Source organism: Antechinus flavipes, chromosome 2 (assembly GCF_016432865.1).
Source record: "Antechinus flavipes isolate AdamAnt ecotype Samford, QLD, Australia chromosome 2, AdamAnt_v2, whole genome shotgun sequence".
NCBI lineage: Eukaryota > Metazoa > Chordata > Mammalia > Dasyuromorphia > Dasyuridae > Antechinus > Antechinus flavipes.
This window is the reverse complement of record NC_067399.1, coordinates 576,006,620-576,033,943: the sequence shown is the minus strand read 5'-3', so window position 1 is coordinate 576,033,943 and position 27,324 is coordinate 576,006,620. Positions and strand designations below refer to the sequence as shown.

Genomic DNA, 27,324 nt, shown 5'->3' with positions numbered 1-27,324 from the left:
ACCATGGTATTATTATTATCTCCATTTTACAGTTTAAAAATTTTTTTAATATAATAACTTTTTATTGACAGAACCCATGCTAAGGTAATTTTTTTTTACAACATTATCCCTTGCACTCGTTTCTGTTCCGATTTTTCCCCTCCCTCTCTTCACCTCCTCCCCCAGATGACAAGCAGTCCTTTACATGTTAAATATGTTGCAGTATATCCTAGATACAATATATGTTTGCAGAACCAAACAGTTCTCTTGTTGCACAGGGAGAATTAGATTCAGAAGGTAAAAATAACCCGGGAAGAAAAACAAAAATGCAAATAGTTTACATTCATTTTCCAGTGTTCTTTCTTTGGGTGTAGCTGCTTCTGTCCATCATTTATCAATTGAAACAGAATTAGGTCTCTTTGTCAAAGAGATCCACTTTCATCAGAATACATCCTCATACAGTATTGTTGTTGAAGTATATAATGATCTGGTTCTGCTCATTTCACTTAGCATCAGTTCATGTAATGGACTTGTTCTTTGATGGATAGTAGAAGTCTTTTCCCATCTTCAGCCTCTGGCTCAAGAGGATAGTACTCAAGCAACTGGTTAGCACAGTGGATAGAGTGTGGAGGCAAAAAGACCAAAGTTCAAGGCATAACATCTGTATGATCCTGGACAAGTCACTTAACTTTGTTGTGCCTCAGTTTCCTCATCTGTAATATCAGAATAATAATAATAACATTTACCTTGAAAGGTTGTTGTATCAAATAAGTTACTAATTATAAAGTACTTAGCAAAATGCCTAGCATATAGTATTTACTATATAGATTTATTATGATGATCATTATTATTATTATTTAGTTGAAGTGTTACAATGTCCTTTTTTATCTAGAGAGCTAGATGATCTTTCAGGTAAGTTAAGCCTTTACTTATGTATTATGACTATTCCAAGTTTTATAAATTTATTACCTATTATCTAAAGTAGAACCAAGATTTGGTGAACAAGTGTTTATATCCACTTTTCATCTCCCTTCAACTTTCATCCTTCCAGACTAATAGAGAATTTTAAAAAAGATTTATAGAAATGTTTATGATCAAAAGATGCACAATATCCTAAGTTTCATATGTCACGCACAGATCGACTGGATCATAGATGTAGAGCTAGAAAGGGCTTTAAAGAAAATCAAACCCTGCCTATTTTACGCATTAGAAAGCTAAGGCTCATGAGTACCTGTCTTTTGTTTTTTTGTCACCCTAATTTTTTCGGTATGCTTGCTTCTCACCTGTAATCATACCATATAAAAATAATATTTTTAAAGAGAAAAAAAGAAGTAAATAGGGGGAAACTGAATAATTAATAAGTATTTCATAATTAATTAATATCTCAAGTAGGATGATTTGCCTGAGGTTATGCAGCTAGTAAGTTTCTCAGGCAGGATTTGATCTCATATCTGCTTGGCTACAAACTACAACACTAATTCTTTCCCCTTGGAGCAATGAGTCTCATTAGCGCTATATAACTAATTAGAAAAAAAAAAACTTGTCTATTTTAGATAAGCGTATGATTAAATTCCTGGAATGGTAGTGTTTTCTTAGCTTGACAGTTTATCTAAGCCAGACTTGTCAAACATGTGATCCACAACAGTCTGGATTAAAATGTAATTGGGAAATATTTAACAAAACACATTACAAATAAACAAACAAAATGATAAATTAAGGACAAACAAAATAATGTCAATTTATGGTTTGCCAAGTTTGTATGTGGCCTAGAGGAATCCTTGAATTTGACATCATTGATCTAAATAAACTGGGGTTCTAGGAAATCAAATAATGCACCTTAGTAAGGTGTTTTAAGGTTTGCAAAGTGTTTTTTTTCCCCCAACAACCTTATACAGTACATAATGAAAGTATATTTATCTTGTTTTAAAAGATGAGTAAATTGAGATTCTACAAGGTTGAATGACTCTGGGTCATAAGACTATTAACTGTCTAAAGTGAGATTCGAATTAAGATCTAATTCTCTATCTGTGACACAAAAGATTTGTGGATGAATTGATGAGCCCTTTCTGATTATGGAGAAATAGAGTTCGTGTGCTTGCCTGTGCTCAGCTATGGCTAGAGTTTAGTCACTCCACACTTCCATTCATCATTTCTGATTAGTCTGGTATATTACACAGGCAAATTCAACTGGAAAACGCATTTATCATTATGCAAAATGTTCAGCCTCATATCCCTTTTTTCTCATTCATTAACCAATAGAAATGGTCTAAATTGGGAGTACTAACACGATCTATACAGTGGTAAAGGAGACCTTCCTTGTCCTAGCTGCATTAATTTGTGTTAGGAAATGCCAGAAATGGTGCAGACATAATTTCTAGCAGATATTTCTTCCTTTCATCCGAGGAACTTGACAAATGAACTGTTCTGAACTATGTCTCACTTGTTGAGGGAGCAAGGGACCTTAACAGAGCACTGTAGATACTCAAATTAGACATCCTGAAAATAAAGAATTTATCTTCAGAATATTCTACATAGCAATAGGATAGAGATGAACTGAAGGGGCCAGTGGAGCTCAAATCAGTGTTACTTTAGTATAATGCTCAAGTATGTTCTTAATATAAATAACCTTCCTTCCAGAAAGATTAGTAACTATGCTTGTACTTGGGTTTAAAGATATATATGGGGACATTTATATATAAATGATTATTAGAAAATAAATTTTCTGGGCTCTTTTTTGGATATTGACTCATCATTTCCCAGGTAAGATAGGCAGATTTTTTTTTTCCTGTTGAGCAGAAGTCTATATTTTACTTGATATTTTCCTAATTGCACCAAGATGAAATTAGGGCTGTCTTTCTTCAATTGGGTCATTCATGGAAATTTTCATTTCTCTTGCTCTCTGGTCCTGAGTTTTCCTGAATGGCTCGTTTGTTTCTCATATGATGCTTCACAAAACTCTCCTGAGATCAGCATTTAGGGAAGGAGTGAAGAGAGTGTACCTCTGTATTCACTCCTCTGACATTGTATACATGCTTGCTACCAGATAGCCAAGAGAAGGCCAGAAGCCTGAGCAATAAAATGTCAGTAAAACAGTCAGGAAGGATTATTAAAAAAAGGAACAGGCTTATATTAATGCAAAAATTTGCCTAGTTCTTCAGGGTATTTCTAAATTTTGATTCTTCTAGTGTTTAAAACATGTCCAGGCATTGTGCTAAGCAAAAGAAATTCAAAGAAAGAGAAGACGCAGTCCTTGTTCTCAAGTGGCTCCTACTTAATAGGGAAGATAACATCCAAATTTATATAGCTATATATATGTACACACATATAGATACAACATAGATATTCACATATATGTAATATTGTATATATGTAAATGTATCTGTATATGCATGCAAATATGTATGTGTAAATTTATATATAAACATAATTTACACATACATAAATACATACAAATACATTTATATATAGACACATAGACACATATACACAATCTTGTATGTATGTACATATGCATGTGTATGTATTGTATGTATATTGTATATGTATGTATATATGTGTATAGAGAGAGAGTAAAAAGAAGGTACTGGTGGTAGCAGGGTGAAGGTTGAGCAGCAAAGGCCTCCTGCAGAAAGTACTATTTGAACTGAATCTTCAAGGAAGCCAGGGAAGCAAGTCAGGAGGTTTGGGTTAGGAGAAAGCATTACAGCCATGGACAAGAGCCAGTGCAAACTCATGGAGTCTAGAGGCAGATCAGAGAGTACATACAGGGAAATAAATTGCATGATATAGAAAGGAAGGGAAAGGTCAGATTGGGAAGGGTTTGAAAAGCCAAGGAAAGGATTTTATATTTGATCCTGGAGGTAAAAGAGAGTGACTGCCGTTTATTGGATATGTGTGGGAGAGCAAAGGGAGGTGACATGGTTAGACAATGCTTAGGAAAATCACTTTGACAGAATTGGAGTTGGAAGAAACTTGAGGCAGGGAGCCCAACCTGAAAGCTATTGCAATATTTTAGGAAAGAGGTGAAGAGGGCTGGACTGAAGTTGGGATTGTGAAAGTGGAGAGAATGGGAAGCACATGAAAGGTGTGTAGGAAAGACAAGATTTGGCTGGTTGGATATTTGGGGTGAGTGAAGGAGGAACTGAGGAAGCAATTGAGGTTCTGAACCTGGCCGACAGAAGCAAAAATATTGAAAAAAACTGAGGATGTGGAGGAAAAGACGAAGAGTTTAGTTTTGAACATGTTGAGCTATGCAATCTAAGATACCCAAAGAGAGTTGACTATCTGGAGCTAGAACTTAGGAGAGCAATTAGACTTGGGTATGTAGATCTGGAAATCATTCGTAGAGATGATGGGTAAACTCATAGAATATGATGTAATTGCCAAGCCAGATAGTATATAAAAAAGATGAGGCCCCAGAACAGAGCCTTGGGGAATAACCCTGGATAAAGAGTCAAAAAATAGGAATGAAAAAGAACACTCAGGAGAAATGGGAAAGAATATCTTAAAACTACTAGACGTTTAGTAACAGGTATAAATATCAGCTTTTATTATGATACACTTTAGAGGCTAAATCTAATAACCACTCCCTCTTTGAAGTCCATGCTGTCTAACTCAAAAACGGCATGGCATTAAATTTAACATATTAAACCTTCATGGTTACCAGATCTCATTGATTTCTGTACCATAGTATCTCTCTCTCCTTCGTTTGCAGTTTTCTACCGTTCCTGCCCTCCCAACAAAGACCTTCATCTTTTCTCTCTGGTCCTGTCATATTAACTTCTCTTCTTGTCTTTAATCTATGAACTTCATTCTTCATACTGTTGAATGTCCTCCCAAATGACACTGTTCAGTCACTTCAGTCTTTTATCCTAAAACTTTTGATTTATCAAATTAAAAATAAATTCCTGATTGTGGTGTCCAAGACCCTCTATCATATACCTCCATATGATAGCTTTTCAGCCTTGTCTATTACTCATATCTCTACAGTCTAGCTAAACTGAACTACTGTTTGACTTTTATCCTCAACTCTCCAACTACTATATCCTGCCTAACTTTGTGTCTGTCTGAAATGGAGTCTCCTCTGCTCCCGTTGCAATCTACAGAAGTACTTTCCTTCCTTCAAGAGTTAGCTCTGGATAAGTTAAAACTTGATTCTGCCTTGTAGGTGCTCTGAAGGATACTAATTGTATTTTATAAGTTATAAAATTCTGGGAAAATTACTTTGATAATTTAGTGTCCAAGTTCTTCTGTTTTTCATAGTTCTCTGAAATATCCGTATGTTGCTACATTGTGATCTTTCTCCAGATCTGCCACTTGGTTTCCGTGTCTTCTAGTAGTTTAGATAATTCATTGTTTGGGGTTTTTTGAGGCTACATTATTGCCAACTTCTCTATATTTTTATAATAATGTCTGCTGTTTATTTTTACTTGAATAAATTTTTTAGAAGTTTTTTATATTGTTTTCTCTATATAAGCTATCTTCATTATTTTCTAATTTTCTTTTGTTAATATTTTAAAGTTCTTGATTAATTTTCTTTTTTTCTTTTATTTGGCTTTGTGATTTTCTTAGTATCTCCATTACTTAGCTAGTAATTCTGATTATAGATTCTAGTCATTTTTCTGATAGCTCTGAATATCTTTTCCATTCCTTATGGGGATTTTGGGGGTTTCTGGTGCATCTGGTACATTAGGTGATTTATTTGTTGTATTGTGTTTTTAAAATCATGTCAACATTCTTTGCTTTAATTTTTTGGGGAGTGTATATAAGAGTTTTACTTTCTTTTGCATATTTTTTTCCTTCTATTTCTCTTCAGTATTTCTGTTTGTTTTTGTTGATGTTTATAGGATGCTTTCAGGGAGTAGGTCTCTTCATGGGGTGATTATTATATTAATTCTTCAATGAAACCTTTCTTAACCAACTACTCTTTTGCCCAACTGAAAGAGATATTTCTCTTATCAGATTTCTCATTGCTTGAGAAATCTCTTGCTTCTCACACTCTATTCTCTTATGTGTATAGCATTGTTATCTGTGAATGTGATATTCTCTACTTCCAATTAGGTTGTAAATTTCTTGGACTTAACCTGTACCAGAACAAACCCTGTAACTGTCTTGCTTAGCAGAACCTTGCATGCAGTGGATTATCAATAAATGTGTGAAATTAAATGTAAAAAAAAGGAAGTTTTGAGTAACTGGTTATAACAATATTTTTTTGAGATTTAATACATTAACTTTTTTAGTTAAGCACTTATTTTCTCTTCCTTTCATTTCCTCCCCATTAAATAAAAAAGGAAAAGAATATTTTTGTAACAAATATATAATCAAACAAAACAAATTCATATATTCACCTTGTCCAAAAAGTGCATTTCTCATTTGACATTTTAAGTCTATCACTTCTATGAAAAGAGGTTGTATAGATGGCTTCATCTGTAGAACTCTGGGACATTAGTGTATTCATCAGAGTTGTAAAGTCTTTAAAAGCTGTTTTTCTCCATAGTGGTTCTATTCACTTCATTATGTTTTAGTTCCTAGAAGTCCTCAGTTTCCTATGAAACTACCCATTTCATCATTTCATGTGAAGCAATATTTCATTATCTTCATAATTTGTTTTGCCATTTCCCAAGAGGCAACAACCCTGTTGTTTCCAGATATTATTACAAAATGAACTATGTAATTATATTTCCCCAATTCTTTATTGTCAATAGTCCTAGATTCTTTTTATTTTAATATCTATACCCACTTAAAAAGAAAGTTTTCTTTTCCTATTACACATATTATAGTACTTTATATCAAACTTAAATTAATTTAGATTTTATTTTCTATTCCCATAGCCAGTTGGCTTCTCCTCAGGAAATCATTGTTGTTGCATTAGGCATATTTCTGATTCACCTAGGAGAATTTTCTAATTCCCTAGTTCCTTCTAGATAGTAGATCTTATCTTTCTCTAGCCTTTCCTAACTATAGTTCTAGCAGAAAAAAAAAAAACTCCCAAGTTTTTTCAGCTAAAAGTATCTTTTCCATTACTTTAAATCTAGCGTTACATCACTTCTCAGAAACTTAAAATATGGTGTCTAGCTTCCCCTAATCACATGCTGCTTTTATTTCTTTTTCCATTCCTTTGCAATTTTTTTTCTAGAAAGAAAAGCCACTTAACTCTTCTCATCAGAGTTCTGACATTTTTAAAGATCTTTGATACAAAGTTGACCTTTTCTCACTCATTTGGCTTTAAACACCCATTCATGAATTCAGGAAAATGTGTGCAAAATATAATAAAGCATATCAAAGCTTAGCACATTAATATTGATCTAAAAGAAAATAATTCACAGTATTAGAGGAAAATGTACATTTTCTTAAAGATCAAAGAAAATAAAATATATCCCAAAATAAAACTTTTAGAAAACTGGAACTTTCTGAGCATTCTTATCTCCCAAATACATCTAAATTCCCAGTCTCTTACAGATGAATTTAGGAAATTCAAGCAATATGAGAAGGCATCTCTTCCCTCCTTTGCAGAGGTATGGTACTGTAAGTGTAGGAAGATTGTGTACAAGGAAGACTTAGATTTTTTCTTGACTAGTTTTCTTCCATGGTCTTCCCTCCTCACATCTTCTCTTTTTTATTCTTTGCTTCCTTTAATGAGGAAAGAGGAGAGATATATTAGAAAAAGAAATGATGTTAAAAGAATCTTTTTTTTTTTTTTTAGTTTCTTCTCTGGTTTCTCTTAAGTTGTATCAAATATAACTCTTGTTTGACCACATGATTATCTCTTGAAGGGGAGCGATCAAGAACCCTACAAAAATCTTTGTCATTGGACAGTCTTCATTACCACAGGAAAAAAATTGGATTTACCTTATTGGAAGGCACAGTTCTAGATATATATCTTCCTTTCATTAAGACTATTTCCATTTGCCACAACCTAATTGCTTTTGAGTTACACAAAATTTTGTTTAGGATTGAGATGCTTGCCATTTTTAAAATCCAGGAAAATTTCCATCACTAACTCCAAATTTAGATATATTATAAATCTTGAGGCTCTTTCTCCCTGGAACTTTGGGAAAACATCTTCTATACTCCACATGTTGAGAGATTGACAGCACTCCCCAGTTTCTCCTTAATATTCTTTTTTTAAGCCACTGGGTAGGATTATTGAAATTATCTTTGTTATCCCCATCTGTAAAGTTAGAGGGTTAGAGCTTTAAGAACTCCAACAAGGAAATTTTTAATACTCTACTCCAAGATGATTGATACTCCAAGTGTTTGTTAGCAGCCTTGCCTAAAGTTCTGCTCTTTTTATCTCATCAAGCTCTAAATCTAGGACCCTTTGATCCCATGATCCTGTTCCTTAATCCTTAGCTCAATGCTATTTATTTTGGAAGAGAAAAAAGGATTTCTCCTAGCATCTGATATCTTGATTTACATTTATTTTGCCAGTTTCCCCTAGAAACTGCTTTAAAATCTTGAAAGAAAGAAACGTTCAGGATTATACAGTGTCTTAAGAAAAAGACATTCCAATTTATTGAAGAAAAATAAAGATGCATTCACTAAAGATGATTCACTTAAGATGCATCTACCTCAATAGAAGAAGTATTCAGTTTTTTATAACCCTGCCCTCCATAGTCCCATTTGTTGTTCAAGTTATTTCAGCCATGCTGATTCTTCATGACTTTATTTGGGGTTTTCCTGCAAAGATACTGGAGTGGTTTGCCATTTCCTCCTCCAGCTCATTTTACAGATAAAGAAACTAAGGTAAACAGGGTTAAATGACTTGCCCAAGATGACACAGCTAATAAATAAATGCCTGAGGCAAGATTTGAGCATAAGAAGATAAGTCTTTCTGATTCCAAGTCCTGTGCTCTATTCATTGGATTACCCTTCTATAATTCTATAGGGAAACAATTCAATATGATTATCTGTTCTTAAACTATTCACTTACTGTGTATTCAAATAATACTTGTAGCATGATGAACACAGAAGCAAACTTATATTACTTATACTAAAGGCTGAAAATGAATAATTACAAAATAAGGTTTCATTATTAATTAAATTCCTGTATGTGCAAAATGACTAGATAATTGGGTAAACTGTTTAAACATTTAACTATTCTAGTTAGCTATATATAGGATGTCCTAAAAATCTTAATGTTGTTTTAAGCTTTAATAGTATGAGACTGCACTAAGATTTTTAAGATACTCAATATAAAGCATGATTGAATCAGCTTTTTTTATTTTCTCCAAAGAATTAGGTAAAATGCTGCTTGTCAAAAAAATTTTAACATCTTGAATAATATATATGGTTTGCAATATAATCATCAATTTTCCATTCTTGATTTTGATAAAGGTAAAAGATAGTATAAAAATAGTATGTATATATGTGCATATATACTTATTCATATGAATATACACACAGACATATATGTATGTATAAATATTGGGACAGCTAGATGGTGCAGTAAATAGAGTGCCAAACCTAGAGTTAGGAGGATCTGCATTCAAATCTGGCCTCAGACACTTATTATTTCTGCGACCCTGGGCAATAGGCACTTATACCTATTTGCCTCAGTTTCTTGATTTGTAAAATAAGCTGGAGAAGGCACAGTTTGTGTTGATTGGTAAACCTGGCAAATATTCATCTTTATCATCCCCATATTCTGAACTTTTCAGTGGTTTCCTATTTCTTCAAAAGTAAGTTTAAAAATTGCCTATTGTTGATTTGTTACAATTATGTCTGATTCTTTATGACCCCATTTGGGGTTTTCTTGGCAAAGGTATTGAAGTGGTTTGACATTTCCTTCTTTAGCTCATTTTATGGATGAAAAAACTGAGGCAAACAGTCACACATCTAGTAAGTGTCTGAGGAACTCCATGTCTTCCTGACTCCAGGTTGAGAGCTCTATCCACTGGAATATCTAGCAGTCCAGATCTCTAGCTCCAGCCAGACTTAATTTTATAGTAGTTCCCTTATCACATACTAATTTCCAGTCACAGTTGCCCATTAGCAGCTCCTAGAATTTGCCATGCTTTGTCTTTCTTTGTACAGACTGTGTCCCTAATAGCTAGAATTTACTTCTTCCCTACTTGTACCCTTAGATGCCTTAGTTTCCTAAGGCTTCTTAGTTCCTGTCACCTATGGAACCCTTCTCATAATAACCACTTGTCTTCCTCTTGGCCTTGTTAGCTTGTTTTATTCAAATTTTTAAAGTTTATTTGGCCTTCATCTTTTGAAGGTCATTTCTCCCAAAAATTTTATGGGGAAATGTTTCAAGGCTGTAAATCAATCTTTCTTCAAAACAAGGGAAAAGCAAAGGAATGAAGGGAGGAAAGAAGAAATCTGAGTCATTAGAAAATAAAACATTTTTTTAAAAATCCTTGAAAAATACAAATAGTGGCTTCTCTTCAACTTGATGTCATTCTCATCCCCACCAGTTTCAGTGCCTGGGTCTCTTGAGAGTCCATCATAAAGCTCCTGCTCATTTTCCTTCTGGGACAGCTTTCTTCTACCTTAAGCCAAATCCCAGACTTAGTTTCATTTGGTTTGCATGGGCCCAAATCCTGAAGAGGAGCTGAACCTCTGAAACCCTCTCCCAAAACTGGCTGGTTTTAACTCACCCATTGCTTTTTTCTCCCTTTAATTTAGTGGAAGCATCTAAGTATATCCAGAAGGCCTCTGGGGTGTCATCATTTTGCTTACTAAGCTGACATTTCATGGAAAGGCAAATAGTGTCTCCAGATCATGGACTGCTTTAGCCAACATCCAGAGAAGAGGCTCTGGATATCTATAGATGCTCAGCCAAGACATTGTGCAACACTGGCTTGAATCACCTTTGAGAAGCTGCTCTAGCCAGCCAGATTCAGGCATCCCATTATCTACTCCCTAAATATCTCCATTCCCAGATAGAATCTTTCTTTTTGTTAAAATTTTTCTGCTTTTCTAGGGGCAGTCACTTGATTTTCAATTTTTGTTCAATTTGATTTTCTAGATCTGATAATATACAGTGATGTGGGCAGTCAGTAATCACTCAGGGCATGAGAGCTGGAATGCTACTTTAGCCATACAATATTGGATTTAGAAGGATTCTTAGGACATAGAACGTGTCCAAAGTCACATGAATTTCTTAGTTGCCAAGCTAAGACTAGAACCAAAGTCTTAGTTATAGTGAAAGACTCTTGTCATGATCTAATGCCAATAATCAGCATCCATTGTCAAACATACTGCATGTTTAATAGGTTCTACTATTGCTATATAGACTCTATGCTAGATTCTGAAAGTTAATTCTTCTTACTCACTCCAGAAAATCACTCATATCACCTTCTTTTCTTCTGATTTGTAAAAAAAAGTTTTGTAAATTTTCAGATTAAAGAATGAGGGAAGCTAAAAATGCCATTTATTTAAGTTATCAAGTTATTTGAATTCCGGATAAATAATAGTTTAGCAAATGGCTATTAAAACAATTTAAAAGTAATTATAAGGGTTTTTTTGTTAAGTCATTTTTCAGTCATGTCCTACCATTTGTAAGCCCTTGAAATTTTCTGCCATTTCCTTCTTCAGCTCATTTTATAGATCAAACAACTGAGGCAAGTAGGGTTAAATAACTAGACCAGGGTCATACAACTAATGAAAGTCTAACGTCAGATTTGAACTCATGAATATGAGTGGCCTGATATGTTGTCCACTGTAGCACCTAGCTGCAGACTCATAAAACTAGGGACTATCAACAAAAATCATTAGACATATAACAGAGGAGGCAAAATTCTACCCCCAGATCCCAGTTTTCAATAAGGCAGAATCAAACAAATTGATAATTTAGTCTCTTGCTTATTTTACCTTTGATTGGTTTGCTATATTTGAACCATTTCCCTTATCTTTTCTTAATTTTTTTTTATTTTGATTAAGGTTGTTACCATAAATGAGCTTATATACTAGTATATATAAGCTAGGTCTATTCCTTTTACTCTACCTCACCTGGTATATCTTTCAATTTTGCCTGTATTAATTATTGTATACTAATTTTGTGGCATTTTATTAGTAAGTGGTACAGTGCATAGAATGTTGAACCTTGGAGAGAGGAAGACTTACCTTCCTGAGTTCATATACAGCCTTAAATATATTTACTAGATAATCTTATTTACCTCAGTTTCCTCATCTGTAAAATGAGCTGGAGAAGGAAATGGTAAACCATTCCAGTATCTCTGCCAAAAAAGGGTAACACTCAAAATTGACTGAACAATTACAATAATATTCCTTTATATTAATATATTACAATTTTGATATATTGATTATCCCCTATTGTTTGCTATTTTAAATAGTACCCATCCTGAATATTTTATATAGAATTTTGTAGGTGAGATCAAAGATCCCTTTGTTTCTTTTTTTATTTTGCTTTCCAGATGAGCAAGAGCATATTTTGGGGATTAAAAAATAGGCCTTGTATTCATGAAGAACTAAGGTCAAATACTACTTCTAATAAATAATAACTATGACTCTAGATAAATCACTTAACTTCTCAGTGCTCTTAGGCAACTATCTTAGATTAGACGTTGTATACATTGGTAGATTGTTTTCTCACTGAGAGTTACCTATAACCAGTGAAATTCAAAATATGAACCAATGTTTTGAAGATGGATTATTGGAAATGGAGCTGCTGGGCTGCAAAGAATTATTTTTGTGACTTACTGCATATTACTTTTCAAAATTGCTCTACAAATATTTGTGCCAGTGTGCAGTCTTACCAGCAGTGTGTTAGAATGGATGTATCCCCATAATCCTGCCAGTGTTAGATTTTATCTTTTTTCCCCTGTTTGGTTTGTATTTCCAATACTTAAGGAGTTTGAGCATTGTTTCATGTGGTTATTAACAGCTTATATTTTTTCTTTAGGAAATTATTCATGTCCTGTGACACAAAGTAGGGAGTGTATGTGTGTTTTAGTCATAACTATGTGTCATTTATATATTCATTGTTGATTTTTAGAAATCTTGTTTGAATTTCTTGTTAGATTAAATTTTTCTTTCATTAATTTTTTCTGTTTCATGATTAGGAACAAATATTTAAGATCGATATGGTCTCATTTTGTATATAAACTTATTGACATAATGTTATGTCCTTATTACTCTTAATATTTTCTAATTTGACTTCAGCTTTGGCAGTCTGATGGTATTAGACAATTTTATGTACTGAAAGAATTGGTGAAGCAGTAGCAGTGGCTGCAGCAAATGTACTCATCATAATAATAAAAACACTCATATCCTTATGGAATCATAAAGTTTAAAATTTTTTTCACAATAAGACTGTGAGCCAAATGTTGCAGGCACAATTTTTCTGACCAATAATACAGAAACAAAGTTGTGATAAGTAAAATGAGTTGTTCTAGTATTTTAGACTAAGGTGTTTTAGACAAAGTTTAGTAGCATGTTAAATTTTAAGTTATTCTTTAATATTGAATCTTTTTAGATCCTTTTAGATTAAGAATGTTTTTCATAAGCAGTGTATTCCTGAATTGTGCTTTTCAACCACCTTATAATTCTTTTTAATTTTATTGGGAAATTTGTCCCATTTATGTTTGATATTATAATTTTTAGGTTTATATTTTTGGAACATTTGCTCAGAATAGAATTAGCTTTCTTATCAATTTTATTTTCATAATTCATCTAAACAGTTTCTTTTTCTTACATTCATGAATTTGTCAGTTACTTTATTAGAAGTAGAAGCATTGCTTACTGTTTTTCTTCCCCAGCTTGTTTGCCCCTCCTCTCCATTGAAATACCTCTTGGGAGATTTTGTTGTTTAAGACTTCCCTCAGAAGAATTATATGAAGCTAGCATTTGAAAGTCAGTTTCTTAAAAAAATACATCTCCTATATTCATTTTTTGTAGTCTTGGAGTTTAACTCTTTGATGTGTCTAAACTCAAAAACCCTCCACATTTTTAATTACTGGGGTCTTGATGATCATTTCTATTGTTTCTGAAGTTTTTTTTTTTCTGTTGAGGGAGTGGGAAATAGTAACATATTCTTTTTTAATCTGCTATTAGTAATCCTGTGATTGAAGAAAAGAATATATTCTCTGAGACTTTTATATGGGTATTTGTGTGTTTTCTAATATTTTGACCAAGATTGTTGTTTTCCAGAGCCCCTAAGTTGGGGTGACAAAATGTACTGTGCTTTCTAGAGCCCCCATGCTGGGGTGGTTAAAATATATCATCTTAGTGAAGGAGTGACAAGGCGAGACTGCTGAGGATGGTGGAAATATGAAGTTTGTTTATTCCAAGGACTTTCCCCTTTTTATACCCTCATACCCATATATAACCAAAGCAACACTATGCATGTGCTAAGTATATACACTGCGCACATGAGACTACATAAACAATTTGTATGTAGATTGCCACCTGGTATCACTCTGCGTCAATCACAACACAGGTTGTCACTGTCCCCTGACTTCTCAGGAAAGCTGAGAACCCTTAAGAGAGATGGGGAGCTGAACCAGACATTGTTAGGTTCCCTCTGGGCTGAAGGGTCTTATGTCTCACCCAGAGTTCCCCCATTGTCTCTTTGGCCCTCTACACAAGATGATGATTTTTTAAGCTTAACTCTTTGGCTTTGCTAAATTGTATATCATTATAGCTTCTACTATTGTATAATTGTTGTGTTTTTTTAATTTTTTAAATTGTGTTTTCCATGTTGATAATTTTCATTAATCTGACTTGGATTTTTAAAATAATAATTACTTTCTTCATTTTGAATTCCTACTTTCTTTATGCTTCCTATTTGATTTTATGATTTCTTTAACATCCCCAATTTTTGCTTGTTTTCTTTGAATGTGCCATTTTTCTCTCTTGGTATCTTTTGGCATACATTGTATAGTTTCTTTTTTTACTTCCAGTATTCTTGTTATTTTAAGTGATTTTCTTCTTCTAAGGTTTATTTTAAAGGTATCTAAACTTCAGCTTTTATTTTGGTCCATTGACATTTTTGTATTTTTTAACTATTCTGCTTTTCTTAGGTGTATGACTGTGAAGTTGTATTGTTATGTAGAAAATCATCTGCAAAAAAATTCCTGTTTTCTTCTCACATTTTCATTATAGAAATACTTGATATAATAGGTCATATATAGGTCATTTTTATAAAGGTTTTATGAAGTTGACAGAAATCATGTTATTGCTAGTTGCTTTTATCCTCTTTTGTGGGCTATCATAATATAAACTATGATCATAAAATTATTTTGGAATCTTTTCATTTAGATATTTTAAAGATTAACCCTCTGACGTCCTTACATTTGTATGATCTTTAGTTTAGATTCCTTTTCTTCATGGTTGGTTCTGTCATCTTTTCTGACTTCAGTTCCCTGGGTTCCATTCCACATTTTCATATAACATATTAGATACTAAGATTTCAGAGACCAAATTTAGTACTTTTACTACCATCAGTGATGAAAGTAGATTAAAGCAAGTATCCTAGCAGTTTAGTTTCGTTTCAAATGTATTTGTTCTTCTCCTTTTAGTTCCATTTATAAATATTTTGGGAATGGTCTGGATTAGTTGGATCTTACAATCTCTACTACTGTTCATACACATTATTAAAAATTGTGATTTTGGAATTCTAACTCAATAGATTGTGATGGAAAAAAGTTGGAGTTGTTGCTTCCTCCTCTTTATTTTCTTCTTCTTCTCCTCTTCCTCCTCCTCCTCCTCCTCCTCCTCCTCCTCCTCCTCTTCCTCCTCCTCCTCCTCCTCCTCCTCTTCCTCTTCTTCTTCTTCTTCTTCTTCTTCTTCTTCTTCTTCTTCTTCTTCTTCTTCTTCTTCTTCTTCTTCTTCTTCTTCTTCTTCTTCTTCTTCTTCTTCTTCTTCTTCTTCTTCTTCTTCTTCTTCTTCTTCTTCTTCTTCTTCTTCTTCTTCTTCTTCTTCTTCTTCTTCTTCTTCTTCTTCCTCTTCTTCTTCTTCTTCTTCTTCTTCTTCTTTTCTTCTTCCTATCCAGAAGTATAAAAATTACAAGCAGACTATGAGACAAAACTCAGAACAGATTCCCCCTCCATCCGTGGGTTTTTTTTTTAATTTAATTTTATTTAATAATAACTTTGTATTGACAGAATCCATGCCAGGGTAATTTTTTACAACATTATCCCTTGCACTCGCTTATGTTTCGTTTTTTTCCCCTCCCTCCCTCCACTCCCCCCAAGATGGCAAGCAGTCCTATATATGTTAAATATGTTGCAGTATATCCTAGATACAATACATATTTATAGAACCAAACAGTTCTCCTGTTGCACAGGGAGAATTGGATTCAGAAGGTAAAAATAACTCGGGAAGAAAATCAAAAATGCAAATAGTTCACATTCGTTTCCCACTGTTCCTTCTTTGGGTGTAGCTCAGAACAGATTAAGATGTAATTAATAAATGTTTAACAAAATAAATAAAAGGACAGAATAATCTAGATAATGTTAATTTGTAGTTTTCCTAAAGAATTTGAGGGCCTATGGGGATTCTTTCCTTTTGAGTTTAAAACTATTCCACTATTCCATTGAAATCATAGGTTCAGCTCTCTTTCTTATAACATATTCATTTGATTGTTATGAATTTTCTAATTGGATTTCATTTTAGATGAATTTTGATTCTTGTTTCAAATGGAGCTTTAAGCTGTTGAACTTTATGGAATCCATTATTCCTTAGCTTTTGCCAGCTAATGAAAAGCAGGCACAAACTTGAGAACAGAGACACCATCAGTTTAAGAGCAAAACAAAATCATTAGATTTCCTGTACTTCACACTGTCAGGCAAATACAGAAAGAATAATTTTTTAAGCAGAATTAAAAAGTGGAAAAAAACATGTGAAATAGACAAAATTCATGTATAAAAAATCCAACTTTTGCCATATAAATTAAATGAATTTTGTTTTCCTGTCAGCAATTTCTGCTTCTTCTGATGCTTTGCTTGTTGTCTTCTTCATGAGGATTATGAAAAATGAAAACTTGAGATGAGCTTTTTCTACCCTTTTGTGCATGTGTCTATTTACACATTTGGTTAATCTCTCCATATATACATTTTGTTGACTACAGTAAAGTAGATGGAAGAATTGAAAGCCAATGAGAAGCAAGAGGAGTCAAAAGTTATGTTGTATAAAATCTTTCCTCAATGTCACAGAAGGTATTTGATTGGTAGAATACTAGTCTGCTTTCCTGGATTCATGTAGCTAATGCATTTCTCATTCTGCCACAGTTTGGAAGTCCTTTCCAAAACCAGTCCTCAGCATGCAATTTATTTTGTAATATGGTCCAGCACAGTGGCAGTGCTATCACCACCTACATTTCTCTCTTATGTTGTGGTAGTTCATATAAAGAGAGTGCCAAAAGAATGGGTAGTTGAAATCTGTAGAAGATATTTTTTTGTTTCTTCTTAAGGATTTGTGAGTCTTCAACTAATACTGCTTCCTAAATAGATTTCATTTTCAATAAATGATGTCAAAAATATTAACAGTTTGCCCTATGCTGTTTTATAGTCTCACTGCTACTCCTTCACGTTTCTTGTTGTTGGATTCTTTTTCAGTCATGTCTGATTCTGTGATCTCTGGATTATTATTTCCTTTACAAGCTCATTTCACAGATAAAGAAACTGAGGCAAATAGAGGAAATGATTTGTCCAGTATCACACTTCTGCAAGTATCTGAGGTCAGATTTGAACCCAGGAAAATAAGTCTTCCTGACTCCAGTTCTAGCACTGCATCTACTATGCCACCTAATTTCCCCATCTCCTTTACCATTGGCATTTTTTATTCATTTTAAAACACTCCACAACTTTTTTTTTCATCTTCTTGAGAGCATCCCACTTTTATGGGATGTCCAATATTTTGCCATCTGGTGATCATTCACTTTTTCTTTCCCAGTTTTTCCCCAGATTGGTTGTGGTATTTGAATTGTTAGTCTATAGTGCAAATGTTTTCTTACTTCCATTTTCCTATAAGAAATTGTGTCTTATAAGTGATCTCTCTGAAAGTGATCTCTTTTGTGGTATTTAGAGTTTTACAATTCATCTCTCTAAAATCTGTCTCTTTCCTTTTATTATAGTATTTCAGTTTTTTTAAAGTGACTGTTATTTTGTTGTTGTTACCACAAAGTTTATGCATCTGAAAGTACTTGCAAAATCTATTGCTTCATTGAGTCTTTATTTTCTTAAATATTTAACTTCATTATATCTTTGCATTCTTGAATACAAAAGAAATACTTACACAAAGATTGTTTTCTAGCCAACCAGTGTGATGGTTTTTATAATTTAAACACTCCTTGCCAATATGAATTTTCAGTTATTGACAGATGCCACCCAGTGGAGACATTTTGTCTAGAAAGGAAGTCAACGTGAAGTTCTGTGTATAAAAATAATAGTAATGATAATAATAAATAATAACAGCTAGCATTTACATTTGCTCTTAGATTTGAAAAGATATTTACAAATATTAAGTCATTTTATCATTTCAAAAACCCTGGGGGTGAGTGCCATTATTTTCTCCATTCTACAAATAAGAAAACTTAAGCAAATAGAAGTCTTCATCCTTGCTTGTAATATTTGGAAAGTGGAAGGTGTTGGTTGGGCACCCCCTTGTGCTAACAGTGAAGAAGGCATGAATAGGACATTTCTTACCTGCAAGAATGTGTTTGCTTATCCTAATAATATTATGTTTCATTGGGCAATATTTGCAAATTATACATCTTTTTTTAAACATCTCCAAATGATTTGCACATTTGAAAATTACTATATGATAATATGGTTTTAACGTTTTGCCAGATAAAAAAAGAAATGTAGTTGTGTGAACAGCTTTTATAGAAAGATTAACAGAGTATGTGAAACATCTCAAATCAACTTTCTCAAACCTTATTTGACTAGTTGGCTAGATAGTTTTGCTGTGGAGCATTGGATTAGTAGGAATTTAACTGTAACTTTATGAGTCAGGAAAACCCCCTAGAGAAGCTAAAATAAAGTTTAATATTCTGAATTTGATATAAAATGTCTTAAATTTCAACTAAAAGACATAGTTTTTTTTCATTTCCATTATGTTACAGGACCTAGAAGAGTTGTTTTCAAATTTCTATTCAGCTACAAAAGTTTTTAACTTTGATTACTGCCAGCTTCGAGCATTAGATTCCCAGATTTAAAATTGAAAGGACCTTAGAGATCATCTAGTTCAACTTTCTATCTGACGATGAGGAAATTTAAATCCAATGATATTAGGAGCCTTATCCATGGCCATACACAGAGCCAGAATTCAAGCACAGATCCTTTGATTCCACATTCAGTTCTCTTTCTATTGTTTTAGGCTACCTTTTGAGTAAACAGAACACACAACTTCTAGTTTCTTATCTCCACAAGCTACTACTGCTAATTTTCACTTTACTGCAAGACAGGGACCAGCCAAGAAATGAGAAGATGGGAGATTATTAGAGACAATAGAGAAAAAAAGGAAGTGGCTAGTGACTGTATGTAGTCAGCTAGTTAACTCTCAATTGATCAATTTATCAGTTGTCCTCAGTTTCCATTTGTCTTAGATTTTGAACAGGAACTTATTTATTTACATTTTTGTAGTTTAATGTTAGCTTTCCTGATGAAATAAATAAGACTTGAAGATTCATCTGCCTTTGATGAGAAGTTTACAACATCTGGCACGCTTGGAGCATTTGGGGGAACAAATGTCTATAGTCACAAATTGCTATGGTCATAGCAATTTTGCTTGTTCAGAACAGTCATGATAATGGCATAGAATTGAGTATAAGCAGGTGAGAAAATGTTTCAACTTGGAAGAAGAGAAGAGCAGTTATCCAGAGAAGCATAAGAGAAATCTAATCTTGGAGGATATTAAATGTGAGACACTGAAGAAGACAATGGAAATAAGGACCGTGGAGTAAAAGGACCTAAAAGATAGCAAGAAGGCTGGTCCTATAGAAGGAAGGAGAGAAGGAGGTAAATGCTAATGTTCCAAAGACGATGAGGGGATGCATAAGGGATATCATGAAAGAGATCATTCAGTATGGGTCTGAAAAAAAGAGAGAAATGATGTCTGGTGTTCACTTGATAAAGAGCTGTTCTTAATCTATTCACCACTGAAAATATCTCCTGTCTTCTGGGAACTCATAAACAGAACATGATAAAAAATATTCAGTATCTTATCAAACATGGTGACTAATATTCCTTTCTGTAGAAGGAACACAGTAGTTATTGATGCAGATTGTAACATCCCGAGCAAAAGCCAAGTTTATCTTGATGCAAAAAAGATGCAAAGTGTAAACAGTAAAAGATAAAATCTAAGGTAAAGGAGACTTTGTTCAAGATAGAATTGAGAAGGGAATGGGTCCAGAAAGCGCAATGGAATAGGAAGGTAGATGATATAGATCATTGACTATAGAGTCTAAGGTGGATAGGGTGGAATCCCCTCAGTGAGTTAGGGAAAGATAAGGCAAGGAAATGATTTTGTCTTAGCTGCTGTTGACTCTGACTTATAAGAAGTGGAGAGGCAGAGAATATATGCTCAAAATGAAAATGACCATCATGATAGGGTCCCTCCAAGTCCTGCAGTAATCAAATTCATAGTCAGGGAGGAACCTCACTATCTCTTACTCCTTGAAAACCAGTATTTTTTTAAAATTTGGTTTATACATTTTAAACCACAGGTATTCAGTCATAAGTTTGTGAGGGCTCCACTACAACAAAATCAAATTTAAAAATATGTGAGAAACATTTGGCAAAATAAATAAAAATACAATAGAACATAATGTTAATATGTAGTTTTCTAAGTCAATATTCAGGCTATAAAGACTCCTGTATAAAGTTTAGTGTTCCCCTTTCTATAATAATTTGACACCACTGCTATAAACAACTCAGTTTTATTTATATCTCAGAAATTTCCTTCTGGTTATCTCCATCTCAATTGTATTTTTCTTCATTGGGCTATTACTTTTAGACTTCACATCTTTTAAATTTCATATTTGAAGATTACTTTTTTCAACTACCATATAGAACATTTGTCTGGGAAGAAAACCAATCAATAAATCAATAAGCATTTATTAAATCCTGCTAAGCCTGAGTGTCTAAATGAAGAGGAAGAGTCCGGCAGGCATAGGGGACAGTTTGTGCAAGGCATAGAATTGGGGAGTTTGTATATGAGGACAACAATTTTGTCTAAGAATAAGTATTCTTAATTTGGGAGCTGTAGATTGTTTTTTTTAATTACATGTTTCATAACTTCATTCCATTATAATTGTGTTCCTTTGTAATCCTACATATTTTATTGTATCATTGAAGTGAGTGATAGGCTTATTCAGATAACCCAAAGTTTCCATGATACATATACCAAAAAATGCAGTTAGCCTAAAAAGATTGATCACAGTCTAATTGTGAAGAGTTTTAAATGCCAAACAGGAGACTTGTGTTGTTTTTTTTTTTTAATCCCAGCAACAAGAGCAAATCATTAAACTTCTTGAGTTGGCTTGATATACCCAGATATGTTTTAGGATATCAATTTGATAGCTGTTTTGAAGGATTGATTAGAGGAAAAATACCAGATAGAGGTACTGTAGTTAGGTGGCTAGAGAGATGGTAAAAGCATGGACTAGCAATAAATAAAGAAAGAATAAAGAGAATGAATCAAATGAGGGAGATATAGAAGTAGTTTAGACAAACCTGGCAAATGATTGAGGATGAGAGTACCTCAAGGATCACCCTGAAATAGTATCCTTGAAAAAATAGGTAAGTGAAGAGATCTTAAGTTCTACTTTGGATATTATGAATTTCAGATGCTATAAGATATTTAGATGAAGATACCTATCAGGCAATGCAAAGTGTGGGACTGAATTCCATAGGGAGATGAGAACTACATGTGAATAGAAATTAGAATTTAATTCACAAGAGCTGATAAATTCACTGAGAGAGAATATAAAGAGAAAGAAAAGAAGAGAGCCCAATGCAGAACACTAAAAGGGATGTAGACATCTGTAGAAAAGGGATGGGACATGCATGATAATTCTTCAAAGAAAACTAAAGCTTGCTTCAATGACTAGAAAGGGAAACACAATAGAACAATGTCATAAAAATTCTAAGACAACAAAATGTCTAGAATAATGGGGTGTCAAATTCAAAAAAGAAACAAAGATAAAAGAGGTATAATAACTAAAGCAATGGTAGATTCAACTGAATGTTTTTAATGGATGTGGAAGTACTGATCTTGTTTGAAGAAAAGGAACCTATTGATAAAAATAAACTAGGGAGAGAAGAGGGATAATTTGCAGAAAGAAGTTTCTTGGAAGCAATAAGAGGACATAGGATCAATAGTAGATGTAAAGAGTTTGGTCTTGACTTCATCCTTTAAAATTAGAGCAGACTGGTAAAGGACAAGGGGAAGAGATGATTCTGAGGTGATTTAAAGTCTGGAGTTGGGAAGGAGACGGAGCTTGCTATAATGAACCTCAACAATTTTAGTGAAATATGAGACATGGTACTCTGTTAAGAAGGAAGTGGGAGTATGGGTAATTTCAAAAGAGAAAAGATTTGGAACAGTCACATTGGGGGAATGTAGTATAGAAACAATGAAGAATAAAGGGACAAAGTAATTATTTGTAATCTCAAATACCATCTTCAGTCACTCCTCAGAAAAGTCCTGTGAACTGAGATTACATTTAGGGAATATAGTCCTACTATCATAATCCAATGGAAGAAAGAAGAGAGGGATGTAGGAGATCTGATCAGATGTAGAGGAGACAGTTCTAACCATCTCAGTTGGCATTCAACATAGCAGCTTTCTTAATTTAACTCTTACTCTGATAAATATAAACAGTTATTTCTTAGACAAATGTTTATTGACAGGAACAATTCGCATTTCCAAATTTTAAAAATGTAGAATTTTTCTGGGAAAATAATTTTCTTTGTTTTCTTATCAAAAATATATAGGGAATATGAATTCTGGACATGGAGTTAAGATGTTAAGGGAGAAGAGGTAGAATATACATAAATAATTCAGTTGCAGCCCCATATGCTGATTAATATAGAATTTTTAAAAAGATTGAATAAAGACTGGCAAATGCTCATAATTATCCCCTCCCACATACACTTATCAACCTTGTTACCATATTCAAATTTATATAACTATTTATATACATATATATTTATATTCATATTATAGCATCCCTCCTGAATGATAAACTCCTTGAAGGTAGGGACATATATGTTTCATCTCACCAGCACTCATCAATTCCTACACAGTAGGCACTTTAAAGTGTTTAATTTGTTCTTATAGCACTATAGTGTTAGTGCAGTACTTAACTTTGTGCTGGAATATGTTCAGTAGCAAATAATAATTTTCAGTGGAAAAAAGTGGAAATGATCCATCTTGACATTGAAATGTAGGATTAGCAGTTGTCTTCTTAATTTGTTCAATGAGTGATCAATGAGTATGATCAATCTGGATAATTTGTCACCAAAATTCATGTTTCTTCTAAATTATCCAGATAGTTTAATCCAAAGCAGAGGACTGGGACTGAATTATCTAGAAATTGTAGTTTGTAGAAAATTGTCTCTCAGATAGTAGTTGAGTAATATTGCTGAAATTATCTGCATTTTTATAACAATTTTCTTTCCCCAGTACAATCACTCCTAGTGATCTGGAAATTCTGTAAATGTCACATGAAAGTCATATTGTCTTAAGTATTCCTGAGCTAATGATACTTTGAAAATGGCAATTCATGATTAATGATTACTCACTGCACTGTTTATTTTTTTGTATTATAATTTATTATCTATGTGTATGTGGTTTCCATATAATGTTGACACATATTGTTTATATATTGAAACACTGGAAGAGTACTGATATGAGTATGCAAATGTGTTGTAATGACCGTTTCTTTAGACCAGGTATACTACCTCCAGAGACAGCGTGGTCCAGTTCTTCTTCTACCAACCTATCAGTCATCAGTGGAGACAAACTGACTTCTTTCCCTGCACTGTAACATGCGGAGGAGGTGAGCAGAGGATATTCATGAACACATTTACTTATCAATTAGAAACAGCTAGTTTGCATGTCTGAAATGATAAATTAAAAATTAAAACAATGAAACTGATACAAATTTGATAAATACAAATTTAATTTAAAAATACAATTAGAAATTAATACAACCCACATAAAGTTCCTTCACAACTACATATGTTGCCCTCATGGTTATTTATTCATTTAAGCTTTCAGACAAAAATCCCAGAATTACTAATTAGCAGTTCTATTTGCACACAGGTCTTCTGACTTTAAGACCAAGATGCCAAAATTCATAATTTGTAATTGTATCATTTCTTCCTCAGTGAAATAAATAACTGTAGCACTCATGACTATGGATATACTATGGCTTTTTTCTAATTCCTAAAAAAGAGATTAAGACAGATTCAGAAAGAATACTTCTTATTGAGAGTATAGACTCTTTCCCATATGTGATTACATTTTTGCTCCATGACATCTCTATGAAACATGTGTTCATTTCTCCATATTCCCCATAGCAAAACAGAGTGAATTAGAGAGTTAGTGATTTAGGCAAAGCACCAGATGCCCTAATGCCCTCTTCCCATCCCCACCTTATCCTCCAATGGTCTCCCAGTTAAGCCTTGATACTTCCTAACATAATTCATTTTGATTAGAAAATTAAAGCCAACATTAATAAAAAATTATTTATAATTATAGAATGCTTTAGATAATTTATCTCATTTGATCTTCATGAGTATTATGATCCCCATTTTTAAACATGAGGAAACTGAGCCTGACAAAATTTTAGTGTCTTGCCTGTGCTCATCTGGATCATGTCAGAGATGAGATTCAAAGCCAGATCTTGTCAAGACCAGTGAACTTTCTACTAGATCATGCAGCCTCTATCTTTGTGCTTATTATGAGGTAGCTTTCATTTATCTGCCTCTTGAAGAGATTTGAGTTTTGTGTTTAAAGTATTTCCATCACTCTCCATTCCCTCTACCCTCCTCTTCATATTTCTCTGTCTGGCATTTTAAATTAAATTAGTATAATTTCCAGTTAAGTCCTCCAAATTCTTGCTTTGGGGCCTGTCTAATAAGCTCTTGGATCTCCTTTTAGAGTTTATTCCATTCAAACTGCCCATGGAGTAATAGTCACCACCCAGATCATGTGGAGAATATATTCGCCATCCCCTTCACTCTGAGGTGCCTTAAAATAAATTTTCCAAGGCTCTTAAATTAACCTTGTGTGCTGTAGTTTAATGGTCCGTGCTATACTTTGTAAGTTTTTTTTTCAACCAACTAGTAAGCTTATACTTTTCAGGCTTGGTGAAATATATTTCTCCTGAACTAAGAATATTTGTCTTCAAAACAAAAGTATAGAAGAAGAGTAAAGCAATCAGTAACTGGGACAATTCAGGCAAAAGAATACTAGTTCTGAAATGCAAAAGAAATAACATGAATCTAATTTCAAAATAGGGACTATAATTTCATTTTTAGAATAATTTCTTAGGAAATTGAATTTTGAATTTTGAATAATTCCTTAGGGAATTTGAATTGTCTAAATGATTACCTCTCCTTTTCCCTAAAATTACATAGAACCCATCTTATAAATAGGTTTAGGAATCAATCTTTCCCCTAGAGTATAGGTGAGGCGAGAGAAGGTTCTTGATTCAGGCTATATATATATATACATACATACATACATATACATATATACAAATACAAACATATATGTTTGTTCACATATATACATGTACACAATACAACCCTATATACATACATGCATATATACATATGTTTAAGTACATATATATGCATGTGTATGAATATATGTACATATATGTGTGTGTGGAATTTTATATATATATATGAGAGATTCCAGCCCACTTTGCTACCTTAATTTAAAATCCATTAACTCATCTTCCAACCTCCACATACAGTCACAGATCTAGTGAAGGCTAATTGTTGAGTGTTTATCTATCTATGACATGCTGAATCTCCATTTCCTCAAATCTAACCAAAGTGTATTGGGTTTATCTCCCAAAGAGATCATAAAAAAGGGACAAGTACCCATATATGCAAAAATATTTGTAGCAGCCTCTTTTGTAGTGGCAAGAAACTGGAAACTGAGTGGATGCTCATCAGTTGGGTCATGGCTGAATAGGTTATGGTATATGAATGTTATGGAATATTATTATTCTATGAGAAATGATCAGCAAGATGATTTCAGAGAGACCTGGAGAGACTTATATGGACTGATGCTAAGTGAAGCAAGTAGAACCAAGAGAACATTGTACATACACAACAACAACAAGATTATGTGATGATCAACTGTGATGGACTAAACTCTCTTCAACAATGTAGTGATTCAAGGCAATTCCAATAGACTTGTAATGGAAAGAGCCATTCACATCTATAGAGAGTGAATGTGGATCCCAGCGTAGTATTTTCACCGTTTTTTGTTGTTGTTTACTTGTTTTTTTTTTCTTTTTCATTTTTCCCCTTTTGATCTAATTTTTCTTGCACAATGTGATAAATATGGAAATATGGAAATAGAAGATTTTCACATGTTTAACCTATAATTGGCTTGCTTGCTGTCCATAAGAGGGGACATTGGGGGGGGGGGGAGAAAAAATTTGGAATACCAGGTTTTGCAGGAGTGAATGTTGAAAACTATCTTTACAAGTATTTTTAAAAATAACTGGCTATCATTTTTTTAATCTAACTTTTCCTTTTCTGACAGGAATACTTAATTCCATTAAACTTATTTGTGATACCAATAAACTTTGAAGTTACTGCTGGGTAGTCCAGTGAATAGATGAGCCTGGATTCAGGAAGATCTGAGTTTAAATCTGGCCAAACACTTAATAGCTGTGTGATCCTGAACAAGATACTTAACCTCCATTTGCTTAGTTTTCCCACCTATAAAATGAGGATAGTAGCACCTACCTCTTTAGGTTGTTGTGAGGGTCAAATGAGATATGATTGTAAAGTGCTTAGCATAATGCTTAGGACATAGTATAAAATGCTATATAAATGCTATGTAAATTTTAGCTATTATTGTTTTTATTATCAACTGCTGTAAGTATGGGACTATAATATAATGTAATATAGAACTTTTGCAGTTGGGAAAATGCTATATATAGTTTATCTCACTTGAGCCTCAAAATAACCATAGGAGGTAGATGCTATTATTATTTCCATTTTACAGATAGGGAAATTGAGTCAGAGGAAGATCGTCCAGGAATTGTATAGCTAGTGAGCATCTAAGGTAGAATTTGAATTCAGGTCTTTCTGATTCCAGATTCAGCACACTATCCATTTTGATACCTTGAGGTCTCACAGTTTGGGGTTTCCAAAAGCTGACTACTGCATCCCTCCC

At 33.4% G+C, this 27,324-nt stretch overlaps 1 protein-coding gene across 1 annotated transcript in view; it reads left to right on the top strand.

The window, feature by feature from the left end:
• Nucleotides 1-27,324, top strand: part of ADAMTSL3 (ADAMTS like 3) — a 553,515-nt gene that overhangs the window by 357,461 nt on the left and 168,730 nt on the right. Inside the window, exon 10 of the mRNA XM_051981175.1 lies at nt 23,842-23,953. Within this exon, the coding sequence (XP_051837135.1) occupies nt 23,842-23,953 (112 nt within the window). The remainder of the gene's footprint in view (nt 1-23,841; nt 23,954-27,324) is intronic.